The sequence below is a fragment of the Tamandua tetradactyla genome, chromosome 1, assembly GCF_023851605.1.
Source record: "Tamandua tetradactyla isolate mTamTet1 chromosome 1, mTamTet1.pri, whole genome shotgun sequence".
Lineage (NCBI taxonomy): Eukaryota > Metazoa > Chordata > Mammalia > Pilosa > Myrmecophagidae > Tamandua > Tamandua tetradactyla.
In genome coordinates this window covers 161,302,265-161,325,192 of record NC_135327.1, presented here as the reverse complement: position 1 = coordinate 161,325,192, position 22,928 = coordinate 161,302,265, and the positions used below count along the sequence as shown (strand labels likewise).

At 39.1% G+C, this 22,928-nt stretch overlaps 1 protein-coding gene and 1 long non-coding RNA gene across 6 annotated transcripts in view; both read left to right on the top strand.

The window, feature by feature from the left end:
* The first annotated feature begins 172 nt into the window (after positions 1–172).
* On the top strand, positions 173–13,697 carry LOC143687105 (uncharacterized). Its single transcript, XR_013177423.1, has 4 exons — positions 173–272; positions 8,368–8,531; positions 13,230–13,337; positions 13,499–13,697. It is a non-coding gene; the product is annotated as an uncharacterized LOC143687105 (long non-coding RNA).
* A 4,202-nt stretch (positions 13,698–17,899) lies between these two features.
* The window catches only part of TSPAN12 (tetraspanin 12), a 70,458-nt gene continuing 65,429 nt past the window's right edge, over positions 17,900–22,928 (top strand). Inside the window, exons 1-3 of one of the 5 annotated variants that reach the window (XM_077117450.1) lie at positions 17,900–18,029; positions 18,284–18,451; positions 19,453–19,588. In XM_077117450.1, the coding sequence (XP_076973565.1) occupies positions 19,523–19,588 (66 nt within the window). In that variant the 5' untranslated portion in view covers positions 17,900–18,029; positions 18,284–18,451; positions 19,453–19,522. Of the gene's footprint in view, positions 18,452–19,029; positions 19,254–19,452; positions 19,589–22,928 lie in introns of those variants that run through there. The other 4 variants (XM_077117528.1, XM_077117497.1, XM_077117481.1 and 1 more) reach the window with 4 other exon arrangements.

Sequence of the window (22,928 nt, the reverse complement as noted above, 5' to 3'; positions counted from 1 at the left end):
TGTTTTTTCTTATTTTTTTCCCTTAAGGAATGAAAAAGATGAGAATCTAAAACATCCCTGTTATGGTCAGCACTGAGGGACTAAGTTAAAAAACAAGTTCAACAAGTTTTAAAGAAAAGACCTGTTAGTTAAGAAGAAAGCAAATATTTTCATTAGTGCTGAGTGGAAAAGAGAAAGTTTCATGTGACACACCAGTGTTCCATCAATTCTCACCTGAAGCCCTTTTAACTCAGAGAAGAGAGAGAATACAATAATGAATTTGAAATGAGGAGGTATTGGACTTTATTTTTCTCACAAATGCAGAAAGAAGAGATGATACTATTTTGTTCTGTACTTCTGTACTTTTTCATGTAGAACATAAGTTCACATAGCTATTTTGGATGTGGTTTTGATTAGGATGGAAAAATTGAGGGTAATAACTAAAAAGAAGAGGTTGAATGTAGTAAGGAAGATTCAGAAAGGAAGTACGTTCTCGTAGCCAGACCTGTTGTGTATATGTGGTGGAGAGTGAATCTCCTTTTCTTCTGAACATCATCTCTCGCCTAGATGGCAACTCTATAAGGCTGTATTTACCTTCTGGAAGAGAAGAGATGTCTGGGCATGTTGGAACTGAAATAAGGCATTTGGGATGAGCTTTTAGAGTAGAGAGGACTTTCTCTCAACAGTGGTCCTGGTCCCCAAGGAGCTCATCTTGAAGAGAGGAGGGTAAAGGTATTCAGTTTTAGACCTGTCAAAGTAACTATTAGTGAGGAGATATGATTTCTGCTAGCTGTGGTAGCTCCAACTCAACTGTGACAGATGCTTGCCTCAGGAAACTAAAGGAGGAACTGATATAAAAAATTTGTAATGATAAAGTATAGGAAAAAAAAAAGGGAGGCCAAATCATTCTGATCATGAGCCTATTACAAGAACTGTTACCCATTCCATCCTTCTTCCTCTTCAATGAAGAGGGGAATGGAGAAGTCTGCGGGGAGAAAGAGGAAGCATTGGCAGTTGTCAAGTCATGGTTTGCTTACATTGCCAGGAGTCTAACAGTGATAATGGAAGCTGAGTTGCTGTATTAGCACCTGTGTCTGTAGAATAAAATACTAATGATATCCAGAATCTGAGTGAGGTAAGCTGAGACCTTGCTGGAGGAAGGGAGGCTATAAAAGCTTGAGGTTCAACTAAAAAAAGAATGAATGTAATTCCATTGTTTCCTCCTTCCTGCAATAATATTCTCTCAAGTTGGTGAAAAAGGTGTCAGCACATATTTCATTCAGAGTTTATATTGGGTTATATTAAAAATATGTAATGCCATTACGGTCCAAGCATTGACAAATTAGAATGGGTATTCTTGCCGAAAACTTGTGAACAGATCCTGGAGAGCACATGCTGCCCCAGCATTAATTCTTCATTTTCTAGATAATGCAAAGGTTCTGGAAGAGGATACAGTGTGGAAACAGAGTCAAGGGGACTGAGAGCAGCAGTGATGTACCAACTAGTCCATTCAATATTTTAATGACCAAAATGGCCATATCAATGCAGGCTGCACGAATATAAGCTGTGATGAAATTAGATAGCTGTTCTCAAATGTTTTCTCTTGAAAACTTTAGTCAGTGGGGTGCTGCATATTTCAATGTATCAGAGCAGAAAATCTGTATTCATGATAGTTGAGTGTGTCCTCTCTGTTAAGGTAATAATTTTGAGTGCCCAGGTCTGGATAACCAGTAAATGATATGAATCCAAAACAATCTTCCAGCTTCTGCTTGCTTGCCTTTCTCCATTTTAGCCAACCTATTAATTCTTTCCCATTCCTCTTTCTCCTTTATTTTAATCTCTTCTCTCCTCCTGTTCCCTCCTTTCCCCTCTCCTTTCCCTCCCTCTCTCTCTCTGCTCTAACTCCAGTCACAGAATGCTTTCTTAATCCTTTCTCTCCTCTTTTTTTTTTATATTTGAAAGCCACGCATTTTGTAAATTTTTCTGGGAGAGTTGTTGGGGGATAGGAGATAAGGATGTATAAGAAAGGTTTTATGATGTCGATATTGTAAAAGATTTAAAATATTAAAATGAATATAGCTGTCCTATAGTTAAGATCATTAGAAATTTATGTATATGCATGTATAGAGTACAGATTAAAATAAATGTGCCTTAGTGTTACTAACTAATCAAACTAAGTGAAAAATCATGATTTGTTTTATCATTTTTACATTAAGAAAATTTCTCAATTGGAGGATAATTACAGCAGAAGCCTAATTAGTTGCTAACAGGCCGTACTCTTCTGTTCTGATGCATTAATGATCTCTTTTGTGTTAAAACTGTCATATTCATCAGGGCATGTTAAGTGTTTCTTTTGCATCATTCATGTGGAGGATAAATAGAACAAAATGGGGAATGTATCTTTTAAGAATGAGGAAGCTATTTGAAATGTGTTTGATATTTGTAGTCCAATCCATTACAGTTTTATTACCTGCATTACAAAAATTTCTAAAACGTTTGGCACTACTCTTAGTTTTAGCAGAAAATATGTCTTTTGAAAATCACATTTTTCCCCAGTCTTCTCAATTGAGACACTCAAGAATACTTGTACTAAGCTACTATTGATTACTGATGGACTAATTATTTTGTGATGATTGTCAAGTCGCAAAAGTAAATGATTGTATATTTTTTTACCTTGTAAATGAAAGAGTACTTTAAATGCCTCATGATTTATGGGCTTGAATTCTGAATTAAGAGAGGAATTAGCAGGTACCAGTTAGCACAGATTTATAAAGTACAATCCTATGATGAATGTTCAATGTACAAAATATGACTGGGCTAAGTGTGAATGTGGACACATAATATAGTTGTACATTTGAATCACAGCCATCTTCAAAGTTAAAAGACCAAAGAAGAAGAAAGATAGCAAATTTAACACTTCAAATTTGACCCGGAGCAGACACGAATATTTGATATGGAGCATTGGGACCATTTCTAACGCTCCTACAAACAGCAAGTTGGTGTTTTGTTTTGCAAAAATTATTATGCAAATGAATGGTAAATCTAACTTTGAACTTTAAAAATTGTGATGTGACATGATTTGTAATTATCAAACAATGAACTACTGTTATCAATAGAATTGATAGTATTCACCATTATAGGCCATTAGGGATGTTTAGATTTTTTTTAAAAAGGATGTTGGATCCTTTAAAAAGGATGAATATTTTTCTTTTAAAAATGGCTATGGGCTCTGATTTCTGTCAGAACTACAAAGAATTTTTAATAAGCAATCTGATTGCTCAGAGTTGGAACTAACATATTAAATTAAAAGTCATTAACGGAATAATAGGGTTGAAAAGTTCTCTCTAATCACTGTTGATAGAGAGCTGTTAAGTGACTACCTATCCTTGCTCAGGGAAAAACTGGGATTAGAACCTCCGTGATGTGCTTCCAAGGTTGTTGGTTATTTTACTCACTATATAGGCTTGATATATCTCGGATACAAAATTAGATTTGGAAAAATTATAATCTGCTAAAAGTAAAATTCCTCTCAAATATTCTCTCAGAATTTTTTTTCCCAAAAGAATTCCATGACCAGAAGCCATTTCTCTTAGAAACTTTACTAACCAGAACCTAGACAAATACATACACACATACACACCCACCCACACCCACACACTCCTTACATTAAACCCTTATTCAAAATTAGGTATCACAAAATCCTTGCACTGAAGCTCATGCACATTTCTAGACTCTCATTAGACAATATTCCCTCTGATGTTGAATTCTAGTCTATCACCTTGGTTCTCCTGACTTTCTGCCCACAGGAGATTAGAGGATCTATATATTTTTTTTGCTTTTGACAAAAAGCAAAGAGAGCAGGGGATAGGGTAGGAGAAAGCTATGTAGCACGTAGGAAGTTCGCTATGACCAGCACAAAATAAACCAGCAACCCCATCTCCCGACAGAGAAGATAAGAAAGTTACATTATAAATTCATTCGGTAGAGAAGCTAGTAATCTGCTTACTTCATCAATAGTGAGATCAACACTGAAAAGATAGTTAAAACTTTCTCTGGTAAAATTCAAGCAAGTTTAGGTAAAAACAAAACAATGCACAAAATTCATGCTAAGTCCCAAAGATCCATATAGGAAAGGGCAAAGGAAAGTGTACCTTTTGGAAGCTTTTTTACTTATTTATTATATTACTTTTTTTATCTTTTCTTATTGTGAAATATATATACAAAAAAAGCAATGCATTTCAAAATGCATTTTAACAAGCAGTTATAGAACAGATTTCATAGTTTGATATGGGTTACCATTCCATAATTTCAGGTCTTTCTTTCTAGCTGCTTTAAGACATTGGATACTAAAAAGAAATAGCAATATGGTGATTCAGTACTCATACTCATCTGTTAAATCCTAACTTCTCTTTAAACTTTTCCTTCTCCTTTGATTCTTTTCCCAATATTTAGGGATATTTGGGTTATGCCCATTCTAACTTTTTTCATGTTGAAAAGGGGTGTCAACAATACTGGATTAGAAGGTTGGAACTGGTTGATGTTCTTGGAGAGATTGGCACTTCTGGGTTTAAGAATTTATCTGGCCTAGGAACTATCTGAAGGTTTTAGGTTTCTGAAAAGTGAACTTAGTGTGTGTGACTTTTGTAGGATCTCAGATAGAGACTGGGGTTCTTTAGGGTTAGTGGGGATGACGTTGTTTGGGGGTTGGTAAACTGTGGCAATTAGCAATATCTAACGGAAGCTTGCATTAAGAGTAGCCTCCAGAATATCTTCTCAACTCTGTCTGAACTCTCTTAGCCACTGATACCTTATTTTGTTACATTTCTTTTCCCTCTTTTGGTCAGGAAGGTGTTGTCGACCCCAGGGTACCAGGGCCAGGCTTATCCTGAGAGTCATGTTCCATGTTGCCAGGATGACTTTCACCCCTTGATGTCATATCCCACATAGGGGGAAGGGTAATGATTTTACTTACAGAGTTGGGCTTAGAGAGAGAAAAGCCACATTGGAGAAACCAAAGAGATTCTCTTATGAAACTTATTTCTGCAGCAGAGAAGCTAAGCCTACTTAAAATTTTGGCAGGTTTTAATATCCAAGGAGGTCCAGCTGTTTGTGTGTGTTAGACAGTGGTCGTGGTTGTACGGACTGATGATGCATAACATTGACAAATTCAAAGTTGAGCAGATTATGACACTGTGGTAGTCCAAGGGCCCATTCTTAACAGGTTGCAGCAAGTAAGAAGGCAACTAAAATGTAGGGTGTAAGATCTAGTTTTCCAAGGAGAAGCTAAGAGAAACATTTTTAAGACGTAGCCAAGTTGGGATTTAAGGAAAGATCCTGATTCTAAATAGGTCTCTAACTTGGAATGATAGGCAGGGACAGCAGATGCAGGAGTGTAGTTATTAATACTGGTCCAATAAAGTTGGGCCAATAAAGTAAGGCCAACAGAGACAAGGGCAACTGGAGATGAAGAGTTCTAGGATGCCCTGCAACAAGTAGGCTGTCCTTGCCGTTATACCATCGGCGATATCAGGGATCCTACAGGTCTAAAGCAGAAATGAGCCTGCCGAGAAGATGCATCCGCAGCTTAGCAAGTAACTGCTAAGGAAGAAAGGGGCTAGCATCATTATCTTTTATAAGGCAGGAACTGAGATAATCAGATTATAAGGCAGGGACAAAGATAATCACTTCCTGAAATTCTTTTAAATGACTCATATCAATAAGAAGTATAGTGATGCTTTACTTTTGGCAATGTTAATATCACTAAAGTAACTGTGGTTGTTTTTTTTTTTTTTTTGGCAAGGGCAGGCACCGGGAATCGAACCCGGGTCTCTGGCATGGCAGGCAAGAACTCTGCCTGCTGAGCCACTGTGGCCCAACCTAAGATAACATTTTATTTAGTGCCATAAAAGATTAATTAAATTGCTCAAATATTGTCTTTTATAATAATGATTCAATTGACAGCTATTTATTGACCATCCATTGTGTTCTCATTATTGTTCCAAAGAGAGAGAGAATGAATGCAGTTCTTTTTCTCAAGGACCTTAAGATCCGATTCATAGCATAATTTTAACATATATAAAAAAATTAACATATATAAGACAGATGTCTATGTTGTTCACCATTTTATCTCCAGCGCTTAGCGTAGGGCCTGGCACTTAGCATTTAATTAATTGTTGTTCAATAAATAAATAAACGAATGAACAAACAGTAAAATACCAGATCTTAGTTTATTAGGTCCTAAAGGGGGTGGTATTTACTAAATTCTGTAAGAACTTGGAGGATATAGTAATTCCTGTTCTCCTTATTGTAGAAGGGGCCTGACAGACTAGGAAAAACTTAGGCTGAACCTGAATGGATTTGTAGGAGATGCCTAAGAAGAGGAAGAAGAAAGAACATTCCAGAAAAGGAGAATAACATTAGCTAAATGACGTGCATTGTCCTGACTGATATTTAGCCCTTAGGAGTGGAATAATTGTGAGGTGGAGCTACTACTCTCTCATCTCAATGCTTATGCCTGCTCTACATTTTGTGATCAGTTCCATTTCTGGTTAGAGAAATCAAGGAGTCTTAGATGACAGTTTTTAACCATTCTTTGCCAATTTTGTATGAATTTAGTGCTCCGATTCTGGTATTCAGGCTGAAACTTTTGTAATCCTGGCAATGGGGGGGGGGGGGGAGAGGAATAGGATTCAAAACGACTCACCATTAGTGAAGTCCTGCTGACTGCAGCATTCCTGAAAAGCACCCTGGACTGGATATGTATAAAAATGAAGGAAGAGAAAGGTGATAAGGTGTCATTAGTATGACTGTAGATGAAAGAAGTCTTGGGAAGAAAGAGAACAATTCACTGTTTTATTTTTTTAACTTTCTCCTAGGCGCCTAAAGCCATTGGTAAAACAGATTTGTTATTTTTTTATAAGAAGGTATCTATTGGGAAAAGGCAGCAATTTGGCCATCTACAGCCCCAGAAATTCTCTCCCTTCCCTATCCCTTTCTTATTACTGCTTCTGACATTTGTGAAACTATTAAGTCCAGTGAAGATAGGCTTTTTATCCTTTCCAAATAGGTGTAATGTTTGTTATGTACTTTTCTCTCTTAGTTAAATCTACTTCTAGAACCTTCCATATACTCTTGCGAACAGAGTGTATTTTCCTGGGTGTGCGACTTTACTCTGTGTCTGTGTTACAAGAGCTGCTGGAGTGAGTTTGGCCGGACACCAGCGGGATAGTGCCAGACACTGCTGAGCTGGGAGGGTCCTGAGGATGGGCCATACTGGGAAAATGGTCACTTACGATGTGGTCAATAACCACAATGACTGAAGAGAGAAATAGAGCATGAAGTCAGGGAAATCACCCAGTGTCAATTCTAAAGCTCAAAATGAGGATGGAAAAGAAGGACAAATTAAAAAAAAAAAAAAAAAAAAAACAGGCAGTGAAACTGGCAGGTGAATAACATCAGATGTGGAAACCGGTTGAAATGTGTTACAGAACAAATTCAAGACTGGTGGAATGCTTGTTTTTCTTAAGATATGCAATGGAACGTAGAAATGAGGTGAGATATGGTTTTTACAGTCTTTGATAATAAACTTTTAAATAAATGACCCTGGGGTGGCCCACTATAGGCATGAAGAAGACGCTTTAGAGTTTGGGGTCAAATTCAAGTGCCACAAATTTCCCCCGTATTTCCTTATTTTTGCTCTTCACATTACTTAGTGTCCAAGTCCTTTCAAATGGTTCAGCATTTCTTTATAGTGATTGGTATCTCTCAAAGTATATTCAGTTGAGTATTAGTTCTATGCAATATTAATAAATGTTTCCCTCTATATATCTCTTTCTCTGTCACACACAGTAAACCTAGGAAGCTGACATAAAAAGCAAAAAAAAAAAAAAAAAAAAAAATTCATCCGATAAGTGTTCTCAGAACCTCTAAAATGCTGATGAGATTGCAAATCCCCTAGAAGTCAAATATAAGCTAGGATTTCCTAAATGCATTTGCCTACATAAAACTCAAAAGCTCAGTGTTCCACATAATATACTTTGTTAAATATTGCCAGATAATTGTCTCTTTACTGGTCTACCTGACTCCAGACCATCCTGCATATTGCCATTGAATAGGCTTCCTAAGGATCACATATTGTTTATTTCTAGGCACTATGTTCAGTGATTTCAGCTACTGCAAGCCTCTGGAGTCAGAATATCCAGTATTACATTTTGGCTCTTCCCTTTACTACCTATATTACCTCTCTGCTTCCTCATATGTAAATGGATTGTTTTGAGGATGAAATCATTAACCCTTGTATAACAAGCATAATAGTTTCTGACATATAGCAAGCACTATAAAAGTATTTGTTAAATTAAAAAAATAATTGTGTACCTTACTTTCTCTTAGGGAATTGTCTGAAAGCTGAGAACTCCTGGACATGGTCTAGAGGAAGACTGGAAAGCGAAAAAAGTCACGCATGGGAAGTTACAAGGCATTTGGAGTTCAGGTGTGAGTAGTGAGAGAGGTGACCAGAGAACAGGGGAGAGTCAACACGGAAACTGCTAAGAAAGGTAAATGGGAAGAAATATGTAGTATTAGAACAGCCAAAGGATTTCTGATGTGGTGTGTGTGTGTGTGTGTGTGTGTGTGTGTGTGCGCGTGTGCAGCGCTGCTACAGAGATTGCTTAAGATTTCCCTGAGACTTCAGTCAAAGGTAGCTACAGACATAGCCTTGTGCTGGCAATACTGTGAGATGGAAATTAATCCTTTCTTAAGTCTGTCTCCTTTCAGAGAAAAGAATAGCATGCATATGATGATAAAATGATCCATAACTGATGTAGTTCAGAATTCTAGATGTGTTCTCCCTTTTTCCCCATCCAAAGAATTCACACAGAGATTATAAGGAAAAAGACAAGTTCACCCACTGCTTGTGGGAAAGGATGTTCAGCCTATTCTATTTAAATCTCTAAGGAGAGGGTGCCTGCAGCTAAATTTAGGTCACTCACACATTATCTAATACTCGTGATCACTCTAGGAGTTAGATACACAGATCAGGAAACTGAGGCTTATGGAGATGAGGTCATTTGCTCAAGATCACATTACTAGTGAGCAGGGAAGCCAGCATGCAAATCCAGGTCTGACTTCAAAACTCCTGCTTTCAGTCATTATGTTTTTTTTCCACTCATGTCAAAATCCATCGCTGGCTGCCATTGCTTCTGAACAAAGGGCAAACTACTCAGTCCAGCATTTGAGACCATATCTAATCTGCAAACCACAGACTTTTCTAACCTTAACAGTTACAACTTTTGAAATTATGGTCTACAGGAATTCTTTGGAACTGTGGTTCTGTTTTGTTCTTGAATTTTGCTTTACTAGGGACCAGAGTTCATGTCCTTGGATCAGCCTCCCAGACAGGGTCTCCGTGGAGAGGGTCTTTCCTTGTTTGCATGGATCTTTTCATGTTTTCTGGTTCCCAACTCTTGTGCCATGGAGTCCTGTCTGTTTGCCAGGACACCTGCCTGTTACTCTTTGCCGGGCCTCTCTGATGCTGTCATCTGTCTTCCTGCTGAGATTTCCACCTAGTGCTTGCCAACACATTCTCCTCATACTTGGTTCCGCTCCACTGCCCGAATTTACATTGCCTTTTGATGGGTCTTCACTCGAGTTCCAGTCACACCCTAATTGATTGGTCGGTCTAGTTTTTAGATTCTGGCCATCCACGCGAACGCCCATGAGCAGAATGAGCCACGTTTGTGAAACCTTGGATGTGTAGCAAACGGGACAAGTTCATGGAGAGTTGGGAACATGGGCTTGAATAGAGTTGAAGGTTATGGAGGAGAGGGAGAAGGGGAGATGATTTATAATTTCATTTGTGTACTGGCATGTTGGCGAGAGTAAAAGGAAGAAAAGATGGAGAAAATGAGTAGACTTAAGTAGCATAAGGTTTCGGCTGCCGCATTCTCAGTTTTATGTTTGATCTGAGGAATGGCTGCTGGAATGTAGTTAATTAAGCCTCCATATTGTCAGCCCTGTTGCTCAAGCTAGCCACTTCTACTTTTCAGGCCACTTTACCAAAGAGAGAAGCTCACCTCCATATGGACAGAGTTCTATGCTAAGGTGACAATGCTGAGGGGCTAAGATGACAGTGACTCATAAAACACCAGCAGGACAGAGCTCACACCAAAAAACTCCACGTTTTAATTCTTATCAGTGATTTTGGAAAATCTGTGCTAAGTTTTCCAGATCAAATATTTTATAAACCAACTCTTTTCTCTAGTTAGTTATAGTGAATAACGTCACTGATAAAGCTAAGAAATGTATAAAAATAATGAAGATGTTTGTAAGTTATTTAACTGTATGACTTACATATGGATTCTATGTCTCTGACCTATTTTTACCCTTATTACTGTGAATATTAATCAGTTAATATTGCTTCCTAAGGAAGACAATACAAAGATATCAGGACATAATGCAGTTGTTAGACATGATAATTATTTGACATGAAAATAAATGCAATGCCATTGCTAAAAGAGATCCAGGACATCAAATTTCTTTCTTATTCATCAGCTAATCATTTGTGCATTTATACTACTGGAAATAACATAGTTATGGCTGAAACTCATATACATAAAACACAGCATAGGAATAAAAAGTCTAAGTTTCAGTGATGACATTTTTATAAAGGCCGCATTGTTATAGAAAAATCACAATTATTTTTGTAACATAGAATAGTTGGTTCATACTTGAGAGGATGGGGACCCTTGTGAAGTGAGTATGCTGTAGCTAACAAAATATACTTTTAAAAAGTAAATGTTTTATCTAGTTTCAGTAAGTGAATGTTTTACTTAGCATAGTTTTAGCCCAATCTGTAAATTTAAACATCACAATAGAATTGAAGGAGTAACAGATGAAGACAAATGCCTACTATTATGGTAACTATATGTTCGTCTTTCTTCTAGTTGTTGCATTGTGGGCATGTCAGGAAGCTGATGTAGTGTATAATGGAATAATTCCTCAGGGACCTTTCTAGAAAAGTAGGGTTTGGCAGCTGTTAATAAATGGAGCCTGTACTCTTTTCTTTTCTTTGCAGCTTGTTTCAAAGAATTGTAAACTAAAGCTTTTTACAAAGGGAAAAGAGTTCTCAAAGTTTTACTTTCTGAAGAGGAAGTATGCTAATGAAGTTAGATGATCTTTGAGAGTCAAAAGTATGTCCCAGCATAGTTCTGGGTTTGCCGTAAGAATTTAATAATTATTGATTGAATAGGATTGGATCATCGTACTAAAATCAGCTGGTGAAATGAGTCCAAACTTCAGAACTTTGGATGAAGGCTGGGTTTGGATAAATTTTAAAAGGACAGACCTCCAGAGGTTTACATGAGGGAAATCCTTTCATCAATAGTTTGGCATGGTATACAAATGCAAATGTGGGTGCAAAACGTAAATTTATTGCATGGATTAGAAATAATGTGATCTGAATTTCCTTAGAGTCCTTGCTGTTGCCAGCAGGTTCCTGCTTCAGGGGTTCTATGAGCAACTAAGTAGTGTCTATCAGTAACATGTCGGCTGAGAGCCAGGTTGTTTTAGCAGCGAACAGGATAGAGGATGGAAACATCAGTCTCTTTCTCTATCCAATTAATTCAAAGAAAAATCTGACTGTGTTCCATTATCTGCCCTCTTCTAGTTGGCTATGTGCTTCAGGAGAGACAGGCTCGAGGTTCAGGGAATGTATCCTGTTTAATTTAAACCAGCTATGGTAGATCCATACTCCTTGCCAATAGCTGATTCATACGTGGGTCTGTAACATGAGTTTAGTCAATGAATCATGTGGGGATAGTCTGCTGTAAAACTCCTGGGAGAGTTTCCTTGTTCCTGAGAAGCCCAGAGGAGGAAATGATTTCTTTCTTTTCTGCATGTAGTACTAACTGGATGTGATGACTGGATTTGCATAGCCATCTTGTCATCATTGGAGGAGCTAGTCTGAGAACATGAGCTGATACATTGTGGGTGTCAGAAGAGTAAAGTGGAAAAAGAATTGGTTCTTTGATGTCATTATTGAATGGATGAATCACTATTTTTGGACTTATTATTATGTGAAATAGGACTTATTGCTGTGGCACTTTGTGTTGAATTTTCTAGATTTCATAGGTTTGCCACATTTAGCAAATAAAAATATAAGAATTTGCAGTTTAATTTGAACTTCAGATAAACAATGAATATTTTTTAGTATAAGTATGTTCAATGAGATATATATACTCTATGTCATATTTGGGATATACTTATATCAAAAACCACTCATTGTTTATGTGAGATTCAAATGTTTCCTGTATTTTATCTGGCAACCCTAAGCTTTCAGTTGAAAGCAGTTCTCCTAGTTCAGTGATGAAAAGCTTTTCTCAGGTACTATTTGGTCATATTCTTTCAGTAGTAAAAGGTGAAAGTAGAACTGCTTAGTTTGTTGTTCAATAATAGTTTGCAATGTAATGTCATAGTCTCAAGAAATAATGAAAAATACCTAGAATATTTTTTTCTTGAAGCTTGTAGATGAATCTCCATCCAGATTTGAGATTTTATTGTATTGCAGGTTAACAATGGAAAAAGTCAGACTCACCTTAGTTAGAACCTCAGCTTCTTTACTTACTAACTACATGACTCCGGACGAATGAACTATTTGAATCCCAATGTATCACTGTGCAGTTATGAGGAATTAATAAAATAAATTATATAAAGCACTTATGTCAGGCACATATTACTTGCTTAGTACACGTTAGGTCTCTTTCTTGTATTGATCATGAAGGACTGCCTTAGGTATAATTTTAAGGGTCCTAAATAAAAAGCAATAGAATCTCACTTTTCCACCTAAACTGCTCTGCCCCTACCCCTTCCATGCTCTGTCAGAATTAGTGGAAAAAAGACATGGGCAAATGAGTTACCTTCTGGAAGAGAGGAACTTGAATTACCTTACTGCACAGCTAAGGTTTTTCTACTACTCTAGGAATGAGACATATAAGATGACTCAATAAATGCTAGCTATTATTATTATTGATAATATTGTTATTGTTATCATCATCATCACCACCATCATCTGAATAGAAAATTGCATTTTGCCTTTTCTGAAAAGCCAAGCACCCATTTTGTTCTTAGTATTTTCAACATCTGGCACAGTAGATGCTACACTGTTGGGGATTAAATTATGTACCCAGGAAAAACATTCTTAATCTGTTCCTGTTGGTGTGAACCCATTATAATTAGGACTTTTTAATTTTTTTTAGAGTGCATGGGCCAGAATCAAACCCAGGTCTCCCACTTGGCAGACGAGAATTCTACTGAACTACTCCTACTCCAAACTGGACCTTTTGAAGATGTTCTTTTTAGTTAAGGTATGGCCAGCTGAATCAGTTTGGGCTTTTTTTTTTTTTTTAACAAGGGCAGGCACTGGGAATCCAACCTGGGTCTCCGGCATGGTAGGCTCATGCCTGCTGACCTACCGTGACCTGCCCTCAGTTTGGGCTTTAGTCTAGATAATTGGTGTCCTTTCTAGGCAGAACAAAATTCAGACATACAAGAAAAAGCCATGGAAAACCAGAAGTCAACAGAACCTGGAAGAGAAAGAAGAACCGTATGAGGAAAATGCCAAGGAAGGCCGAAGATTGCAGCCCATCAGGAGATACTGACCCTGTGAGGAAGCAAACCTTCTTGCTTCTGAAACTAGAGCCAATAAATTTGTGCTGTTAAACCAACTTATTTTATGGTATTTGTTTTAGCAGCTAGGAAACAGTTTCTGATATTGTAAAGTGGGGTAGTGCTATTACAAATACCTAAACAAAAATGTGGAAAAGGCTGTGGAATTGAGTAATGGATAGAAGCTGAAAGAATTGTAAATTGCTTAATAGAAAAAGCCTAGATATCTTTGAAGAGACTTTTGGTAGAAATATGGATATTTAAAGCATTTCTGATGAGTCCTTAGAAGGAAATGATGAATATATTTTTGGGAAATAGATGAAAGGTTATCCTTGTTATAAAGTGAGAGCAAACTTGGCTAAATTGTGTTCTGATGTGGAATGCAGGCAGAACTTATAAGCAATGGTCTTAGACATTTAACTGAGGAGATTTCCAAACTAAGTATAGAAGGTGTAGCCTCATTTCTCCTTGCAGGTTGTAGTAGAATTTGAGAGGAAAAGGTTAAGGTCAGAATTAAACTCTTTTGGACACAGGAACCAGAAATTGATGATTTGGAAAACTCTGAGCCTACTGAGGTGGTATGTGTGAGACTCAGGCACTTCCCTGAGGTTCTGGGAAGTGAGCCCCCAGAGAATGTGGTTCTGCACAAAAGTTGAGCTGAGCAGCCCTTTGCTAAGGAGAATAGGTATATGATTAATGGATCCAGTCAGCCATTACAGTGAAGTTAGGACTGGAAATGCAGCTATCCAAGAAGAATCTGTGGAAAGGCCTTTTTTCTTATGGTTTGGATCCCCAAGAACTGGACACAAAGCCAACAATTTTTTTTTTGCAAAATTTGTATAAATGGAAGTACTGCAATCCTGGTCTGAATGAGACAGAGAGGGGATGAATTGAAAACAGAATGGCATCAACAGCAGAACCACAGAAGCAGAGGTCTGGGCCAAAAAAATCTCCAGAGGCAAAGAAAGTGGGTCCCCACACATGTGGAAATGGCAGGTTGGCCCCTGGGCTTCGAGGTGGCAGCCCTGTGCTCCAATGTTCAGAAAGAGTGCTGCTATCCTAATGCTCAGAGATGGTGGAACCCGGACCCTGGCTTTCTCCAAGAGCGTAGCAGCTCTCTTGACATTTAGAGAAGGTGGGGCCTACACCCCAGGGTTCCTTTAGGGAGAGCATGGCCATTGCACAAGCGCTTGGAAGGGGTGAGCCGTTCCATCAGTCCTGGAGGACAAAGCATCAATCCACAGATGATTCTCAGACCTGGAGATCTAATGGAGTTTGCTGTACTGGGTTTTGGGTTTGTTTGGGACCCATGACAATTTCTCCCTTCCAATTTCTCCCTTTTGGTATAAAAACGTTTTTCCTATAGCTTTCCCACCATTGTACATTGGAAACAGATAACATGTTCTAGCTTTTATAGGTCCATCAGACAGGAATTTTGCCCCAGGATGCACCATACCCATAACTTATTTTCATGAGACTTTGTACTTAGTATTGCTACGGAAATGGCTTAAGGCTTCTGGGATGGTGTGATGGGTGAATGTATTTTGCCTATGGAAGGAGCATGTATTTTTGGGGGTTCAGAGGACAGACTGTTGAGGATTGCATTATGTACCCCAGAGAAACATGTTTTTAATCTTAATTCATTCTTGTTGATGTGTATCTATTATAAATAGGAGCTTTGGAAGATGTTATTTTTAGTTACAGTGTGGGCTTTAATATGGATTACCAGAGTCCTTTATAAGTAGTATGAAATTTAGACACAGAGAAAAACCCACAGGAGGCAGCTGGAAGTTAACAGAATTCAGAGGAGAAAGAAGACATCACCACGTGATAAAACAGCCCAGGGACAAGGATTGCCAGCAACCTGTCAATTTTCAGAGTTCTGCTGATGTCTTGATTTTGGACTTCTTTTTGTCTCAAAACTGTGAGTCAATAAATTCTTGTTGTTTAAAACAGTCTATAAGATGATATGCTTTAGCATCCAGAAAACTGAGACACACATATTCAGAAGACGCACAAGGAATATAAGTTCTACATAGTTGAGTTCCCGCCTGATGGGCAATGATTAGACCACACAATCTTTCTAATATTATACTCCTCATTCAAATTGTCATGCTCATAGAGGGATTGTTACGTCCTCTTTTTGTGCTCAAAAAGGTTGTTGTCACGGTGAGAAATACAGAGCACTCAGAATGACAACTGTAATGTCAGTTCTTTTTGGGCTTTTATATTCCCAGAGAAGAGAAGAATTTGAGTGAGAGTGAATGGCAGCTGCCCTGTGGAGTTGAAGGGCTGTCAGGTGGGAGAGGTACATCCTCATGTCATAGGCCACAAAGGGCAGAACTAGGGTAAAAAGGTAGAAGTTAAAGGGAAGTCAGGCTTAAACAATCAAATCTGCCAGTACTGCATTGCCTTACATGCCATGTGGTCTCTGCTGAAAGTGTTGACTCACAGACCCTGATGACAATTTATCAGCAATATGATAGCAGCAACGCAGCTCTGTTTTCCTCATAACTTGTAAAATGGGAATATTAATCCCAGTTCATCATCTGACAGGTCAGGGATTCGATCCAGTTAAACTGGAAGACTCTTCTGCTAATTTTCAGGCAGCTGTAAAGACTAGCTATAAAGAGCTAGTTGCAGTGGTTTTTAAATTTTGCCGCAGATTTAGAATTGCCTACGGAGCTTTGAAAAAATCCTGATGCCTAGGCTATACCTGCAGAGATTCCGATTTAACTGGTGTGGCAGTGTGGATGTTTTTCCAAGTTCCCCAACTGATTATAATGTGTAGTAATGTCGAGAACCACTGAGTTAGAGTACTAGTTTGAGAGTCATGATTCTGGATTCTACCTTGGAATCCAATTTAAATAAAGATGTAACATTGAGCCAATACTTCATCTTCTCTTAATCTCATATTCCTTGTTTATTAAAAAGAAGGAGACATATATACTTCTAAATTTAAATTTAAATTGTATTTAAATATTCCTTTAAATATTTATTATTCTATGGCAGACATCACTCAAATGTGAATTGAAAGAGGGGCACTTGACAGCCTCCTAAAAATAGAAGAGGATCTCCATTCAGAGACATGGTTGGGGGAGGATTATTTGCACTCTTCAGATTTTTTTTTTTTTTGGTCAGTTTTAGTGGCAGTTATAGATTCCTCTAAATGTAGGAATGTGAGGAAAGTGTGGCACCAACAGCATTTGGATGGCTGGTTTAAGTGATCCTCTGCTTAAACAGGCTTATATCCAATTTGAGAAGAAACTCATAGACAATAAAAGAATGTGGGTTTCATCCCTCTTTCCCATGATTTCAGAGATGCTTTGTTGCCAAAGTTGGAGTCATCTGATGGATGACTGGGCATTTTTCCTGGTATTATTTGTGGACAGCTATACTTGGTTATACTCCTTTGGTCTTGCTTCTTTACACGCTACTATTGTCTTAGTTTACCAAAAATTTTCCTAGTTTAACACTCAGGTTCTCTTTTAATCATAACTTTCCTTCTACCCAACAGAGACTGTATCTCACTGGCACTCTTGCATGTAGAACCTGACCTTGGATAGACTATAATGGATATAGGACTCCAATTTTCTTTTCCCTTAAGGAAATTTAAGAACTTCAATTTATAGGGTTTCTTCAATTTATATTTCAGGTAGTTCATATTTGTTGGTGAAGTTGTATATGCTACGCAATGTATAAAAGTAATCTAGAACTGTGGAATATTATGAGACAAAACATCAAACTTTTATGTGGAGAATACGATGCAGTGATTTTCTTTTTTTAAGTGAGTGACTTCTTACTTTAAAAAGGGAAGGTGCTTCTATTATCTAAAAGATGGTCTTCTATTATTATTTTAACATTTAGCAAATTTCTAGTTTAAAACAATGCAGTTTTCAGACCCACTACTATGTACATATTTCATAGCCCGGTTAAAACTTAAAACTATCTTTTTGGGAGAAATTGTGAAAACTTTGGATTATTTGTGCAAGAGTTAAAAATGTTCTTTCTGGATGTCAGACCTGGACACCTACTCTTTGATGTTTATGCAAATCCTATTAGTGCACTAGAGAAATGAGAAAGAACTGTTTTTATAAGTCAGGGAGGGGAATAAAGCAGTAAGAAGTATCATAGGACACCATGTCAGTGACAAATCACAGGAGGTGGCTCCATAAAGGTCGTGTAAACTAGTTCCTCATTGCAGGAATTGGGCTGGGCCACTCCTTCACCCTCCTTCTCAAACACAAATATTTTCATATAATAAAAGCCTGTTTTCCTATGGTTATAATCCAACCTCCCCTCCTCCGACACCACCATTTTAAAGGGGTTTACTGCGCAGACTTTTGCAAAGTTCCTAAGCTGTACCTCTTTCTGGACCGTGTCGTGTGGAGGTGAGGCGTCCCTTTGGGGGCTCAAGCCGGGTGAGGGGACAAGAAACACCCGCTAGGACCCAACCCAGGCGGCCAGCGTCGGAGCATGCGCTGAGAGTTTGTGCAGCTGGCCCCGGCTGCCGCCGCTGCCTCGTCCGGACTTGGCGAGGACTTGGGAGGGACAGCGGCGCTGGGAAGTGGCTTAGCAGAGACTTTCCAGCAACTGCTGCCCAGCACTCTTTCCCCCCACCCCACTCCCATCCCCCCTTTCCCAGGAGGCGGCGACGACGGCGGCGGCGGGGTTAGAGGAAGCGAAGGAAGCCTCCAGCTTGAGCAAATGCAGCCCGTCGGCTCTCCGGGAGCAGTGTCCCTGTCCTAAGCCCCTGCCGTGCGTCCCCCGACCGTCCCCCGGCGGGAGCTAGGCGCCAAGTCCAGCGCTGAGGGTGAGTGGCCCAGCGTCTCTTCTTTTGCTTGCCCGCTGTCCCGCCAGCCGGCCGGCTGGGTGCTAAACTACTTAAAGGCTGGCTTTGGAGCTCCCTGCCGCCGGCGCTTCCCCCCGCGCCCTGCCGGGGGCGCGCGGACCCAGTGGCAGGGCCGGTAGTAGCGCTCGGCTTTGTGCTCGCCAGGTTGCTGGGACGCGGGGTCTCGGCCACGGCCGGGGGGGGGGGGGCGGGGACGGGGGGCAGTGTGTGTGTGTGTGTGTGTGTGTGTGTTATGTGTGTGTGTGTGTGTGTGAGAATGAGTAACCCGGAGTCTGCACAGCTGCACCGGCCCTAATTCCCCGGCGCCCCCCTCCCCGCCTCCCACCCCAGGCTAATCCATCATTCCGGGGCCGAAAACTTAATTTCTCACGTTCTTCCAAAGAAACCCAAGTCGCCGGGCGGAATCCCAGCTCGGGGCTGCGTCCCCTAGGGTCCCCTGGCGTTCACACCCTAGCAGCGGGATGGGGTGGTGGAGGCGGGGTTTGGGGGCCCGGGGACTGTCCTATTGAGACGGGCACTCGCGTTCTCGGACTCGCCGCCGGCGCCGGTGACGTCTCCGGGACGGGGAGGGGGAGCAGTCTGGTTTCTAACCTTTGGGACAGTTCCGAGCAGAGTTGTTCCCGAGGACGGGCGTGGATTGACGGAGGTTTAAAAGAGCGTCCCATCAGAATGCAGAGGGCATTGCCGCGTGTCCCCTGAGAACGCGAGTTCACTGTGCGCCTTTATTCATCCTGGGGAGGCGATCTTTTTCTCTTTCCAGCAGGTGTTATCTGGAGCGGGTTTGGAACTTGGGGGAGTTTAGGTTACTAGTATGACTTTAACACGTGATTTTTGATGAAGAGATGTCTCGAGTGATCTAGAGCGGACCTTCTGGACTCAGCTGAGGGCTGGCACCGGAAGGATGGGCTGGGGGTGCGGAGCGCGGTGGTAAGAGGCCCCCTGTTTTCCCCCGCCCTCTGCAGATCGCTGCTGCTCTGCCGGTAGGGATAGGATGTGGTGAAAGAATGGGGCTTTTCCCTCCCAGGGCTCACAATGGCCAGAGAGGATTCCGTGAAGTGCCTACGCTGCCTGCTCTACGCCCTCAATTTACTGTTTTGGGTAAGTCCAACGGTTCCTCCGTACCAACAGGTGGGAACGGCTGGACCCGTTTTTCTTCACTCGACAGATAATGCGCCAGAGGGCACAGCTAAGTATTCATTAATTGCATGGGATCGCCTCCTCTGTGTTTCAAAGGACTAAATACTGACCTTCTTAAAAGGCCTTTGATCTAGATCAAGTTCCATTTGTAATTAGAAAAAAGAAGTCCGCCTCTGGATGCTAGTGGCAGTAAAATTAGACTTGAATTAATCTACGGATATAAATAAATCCACGTGCTCCTATTTGTAGATAAAATTATGACATACTGCTCAGGGAAACGCTTGTTTTCAGGAATGGCAGATAACCGTGCAAGCCAGAAATTTTTCCATACGTCACCCTAGCCTGCAAGATCTGATTGGGGCAAGCAGCCTTAAAATGTTTTTGTAGGGATTCATACCCAAATATCCTATCAAAAGACTGAGTAGATTGTTTTAGGGATTCCGCACAGTCTGAAAAGGTGGCTTTCATGGAACTAGTGCCAAGTTGGAAAGGTTTTAAGGAATTTTCTATACGCTTTTGGAAAATCTCATAACCATTTAAGGACACAAAATACTAAAATTTAATAAGCTCATGGAAATCTTTGTGCCCTATGAGCTAGAGTTTTTTAAAGCTTTGTGCCCAGGTATAAATGTTCGCAAACTATTATTAATAATTGCATTAATATTTATAAAATTTGTGAAGAAAATATAAAAATTAAAACTTTGAAAGGTACATCAGGAAGTTAAGCTCGAATGTGTAAAATTTATGGCATTTTTATATTCTATTCATAATTCATATTCTGATTTCTGTTGGAAATTTTATTGTAATTTATCTGCTTGGGTGGCTGGCTGGCATTGAGTGCCCTTTTCGCAGATGGCTGTTAAATGTGGTCTCTTGAGGATGATATTTTAGTTTAGCTTCTCCTTGTGTATGGCACCATGTTAGAGGACAAACTACTTCAGCCAGGAAGTTGAAAGACATGTACAACTTCAGCATTTTTTTCTCAACATGAAAATTCACCATTTGGAAATGCAAAATCACTAATTGCTCTTACTGTAGTTTTCCTTTCTTAAAAGATACATTTTAAAGTGGATCATTAAATTTCCTGCCTACCTCTGAGGCTATTTTCTTTAAATATTTAAAAGTAACTTTTCTTTAAAACATGACAAATATCACTCCTATTCCTAGTTTATGGCTTTTGTACATTATATTTTCTAGTTGTAGAATCATTATATTTTACAAGTGAAAGTGACTTTACAGATGATCTAATTGGACTTCCTCACTTTGTAGATGAGGAAACTAAATGAAATAGCCCAGTGGTAACAATACTAGGAACAGAAGTCAGCTGTCTTGCCCCCAAGGCTGTGCCTTTTAACCTGTAGCCTTACAGAGTTTCTTGTCTTGGAATTACTAAAACTTTTTTGTTCAACAAAGAATAATGCTTTGGGATGTTTCTTAATAATCTGTATTATGTGGGGTGGAAATTTATTTAACGGAATTTATTGTGTTGCCTACTCCTTAAACTTATCCAGGGCCCTTTGTGTCCCCAGAGAATTTGGACTACTATTTCTTGACATTATCCTGTATCTTATTTTGTGTTATTCATTCATTTATTCTTTACTTTTGATTGCTTCTCCCTCTTCCCAGGCTGAACATTCCCTCTCCTCCAACAAAGTAATCCATGTAAATAGCCTCATATGTATCCCTCTGTATTTTACTTTGTTTCTTAAAAAGATGTGTTTATTCAGTCCTGTCTATATATATTCATTCATAAACATATATATTCGCGATTTTTGGTAATAACAACAGTAACAACCACCGCTACATAGCTAACATTTATATAGTTTTTACTGTGTTTGCGGGGCACGTTGGTGCTTCAGTTTACTATTTTGTGCAATAGTGATAAAAGCTCTTCTTTTTTTTTTCTTTTGGGTTCATGGTCCAGGAATCGAACCTGGGGTTCTGGTATTGAAGGCAAGCATTCCACCACTGACCCATCTGTGCACCCCTGATAGCTCCCCTTTTTAAGAGTTTTTGTAAGGATTAAATGAGTTAACATATGCAAACTGCTGAGGAAAGTGGCACGTAAGTGCTATCCATGTAGTAGCAGCAGTAGTAGTAATAGTAGAACTGCTAAGGAATCATTGTTAGTAGAAATAGTAGTAATTGTTGTTTTTGTGATTAAAACTGCTATTACTATTGTCACTACTAGAACTCTGATGACCTCCAGTCTTGTCCTGGGAATCTTTACTTTAGAAGCAAAAGCACCAGCACACCCTCTTATATGTACTTAGATATTTATTGCCAATTTTTGGTGTTATGACATTTTTAAATTGTTGCCAATATGAAAGATCTTAAGTGTTACCGCATTGTTACTTTATTTTGTACCTCCCTCATTACCAAGAGCATCATTTTGAACTTTTGTTGGTTTGCATCATTGTTTGATTTCATTTATAGTATTTGTTGCTATACAATAGATAAAACAAATGTTTATATAGTTTAAATGCATCCTATTGTTCTTTTAAAGAACCTGCATTTCTTCTCTTGGGTAAGGGTTCTTTTTCCATACGGACTTTAAGATTGTTTTTATAATCAAATGTATCTGTTGAGATTTTTATTGAAATTGTATGGGATGTATTTGTCAACTCTGGAAAAATTGGTATTATTCTTTCAAAGTTATAGCAATATTTTCAGATCCTCAATTTAGTATCATTCTTTCAAAGTTAAAGCAATATTTTTAGATACTCAGTGTAGTTACTGATTTGGAAGTGTTTTTGAACCTTGTGCTGGGTACATTTCTGGGCTCCTTTGCACTACTCTTTCACCTAAGTCTCATAATATAAAGTAGCTTTTTAAAAAAATTCTTATTCTGTAGGTAAAGAAACTGGTACCTAAAAAAGTTCAACAACTGGTAGTACTTAGAAGAGCAGAAATTCAAAGTCCTGTTTTGATTTTCCTTCAAATACTGTAGAAGTCATATCACTGGAAGTGATGGTAAATATATTTGTAGCGAAGAAGTAATATAAACATCCTCAGTAGGAAGAGATTAGCTGTGCAACTTCTCTGGGGCAGTGCTTCTCAAACCTTAATGTGCACAGCAGTCATCAGGGACACTTGTTAAAATGCAGATTCTGGTTCAGTAGGTCTGCACTGGAGTATAAGATTCTGCATTTTGATAATGCTTCTTTGTGCGTAATTTTCAGATCACAATTTCCTTGAGATTGATACTTCTGGTTCAAGTACCACACCGTGAGGAACAAGGCTTTAATATTTGCTACTAGTTCTCATCGGAATTAGAAGTAGAACAAACCAGCGTGGCACG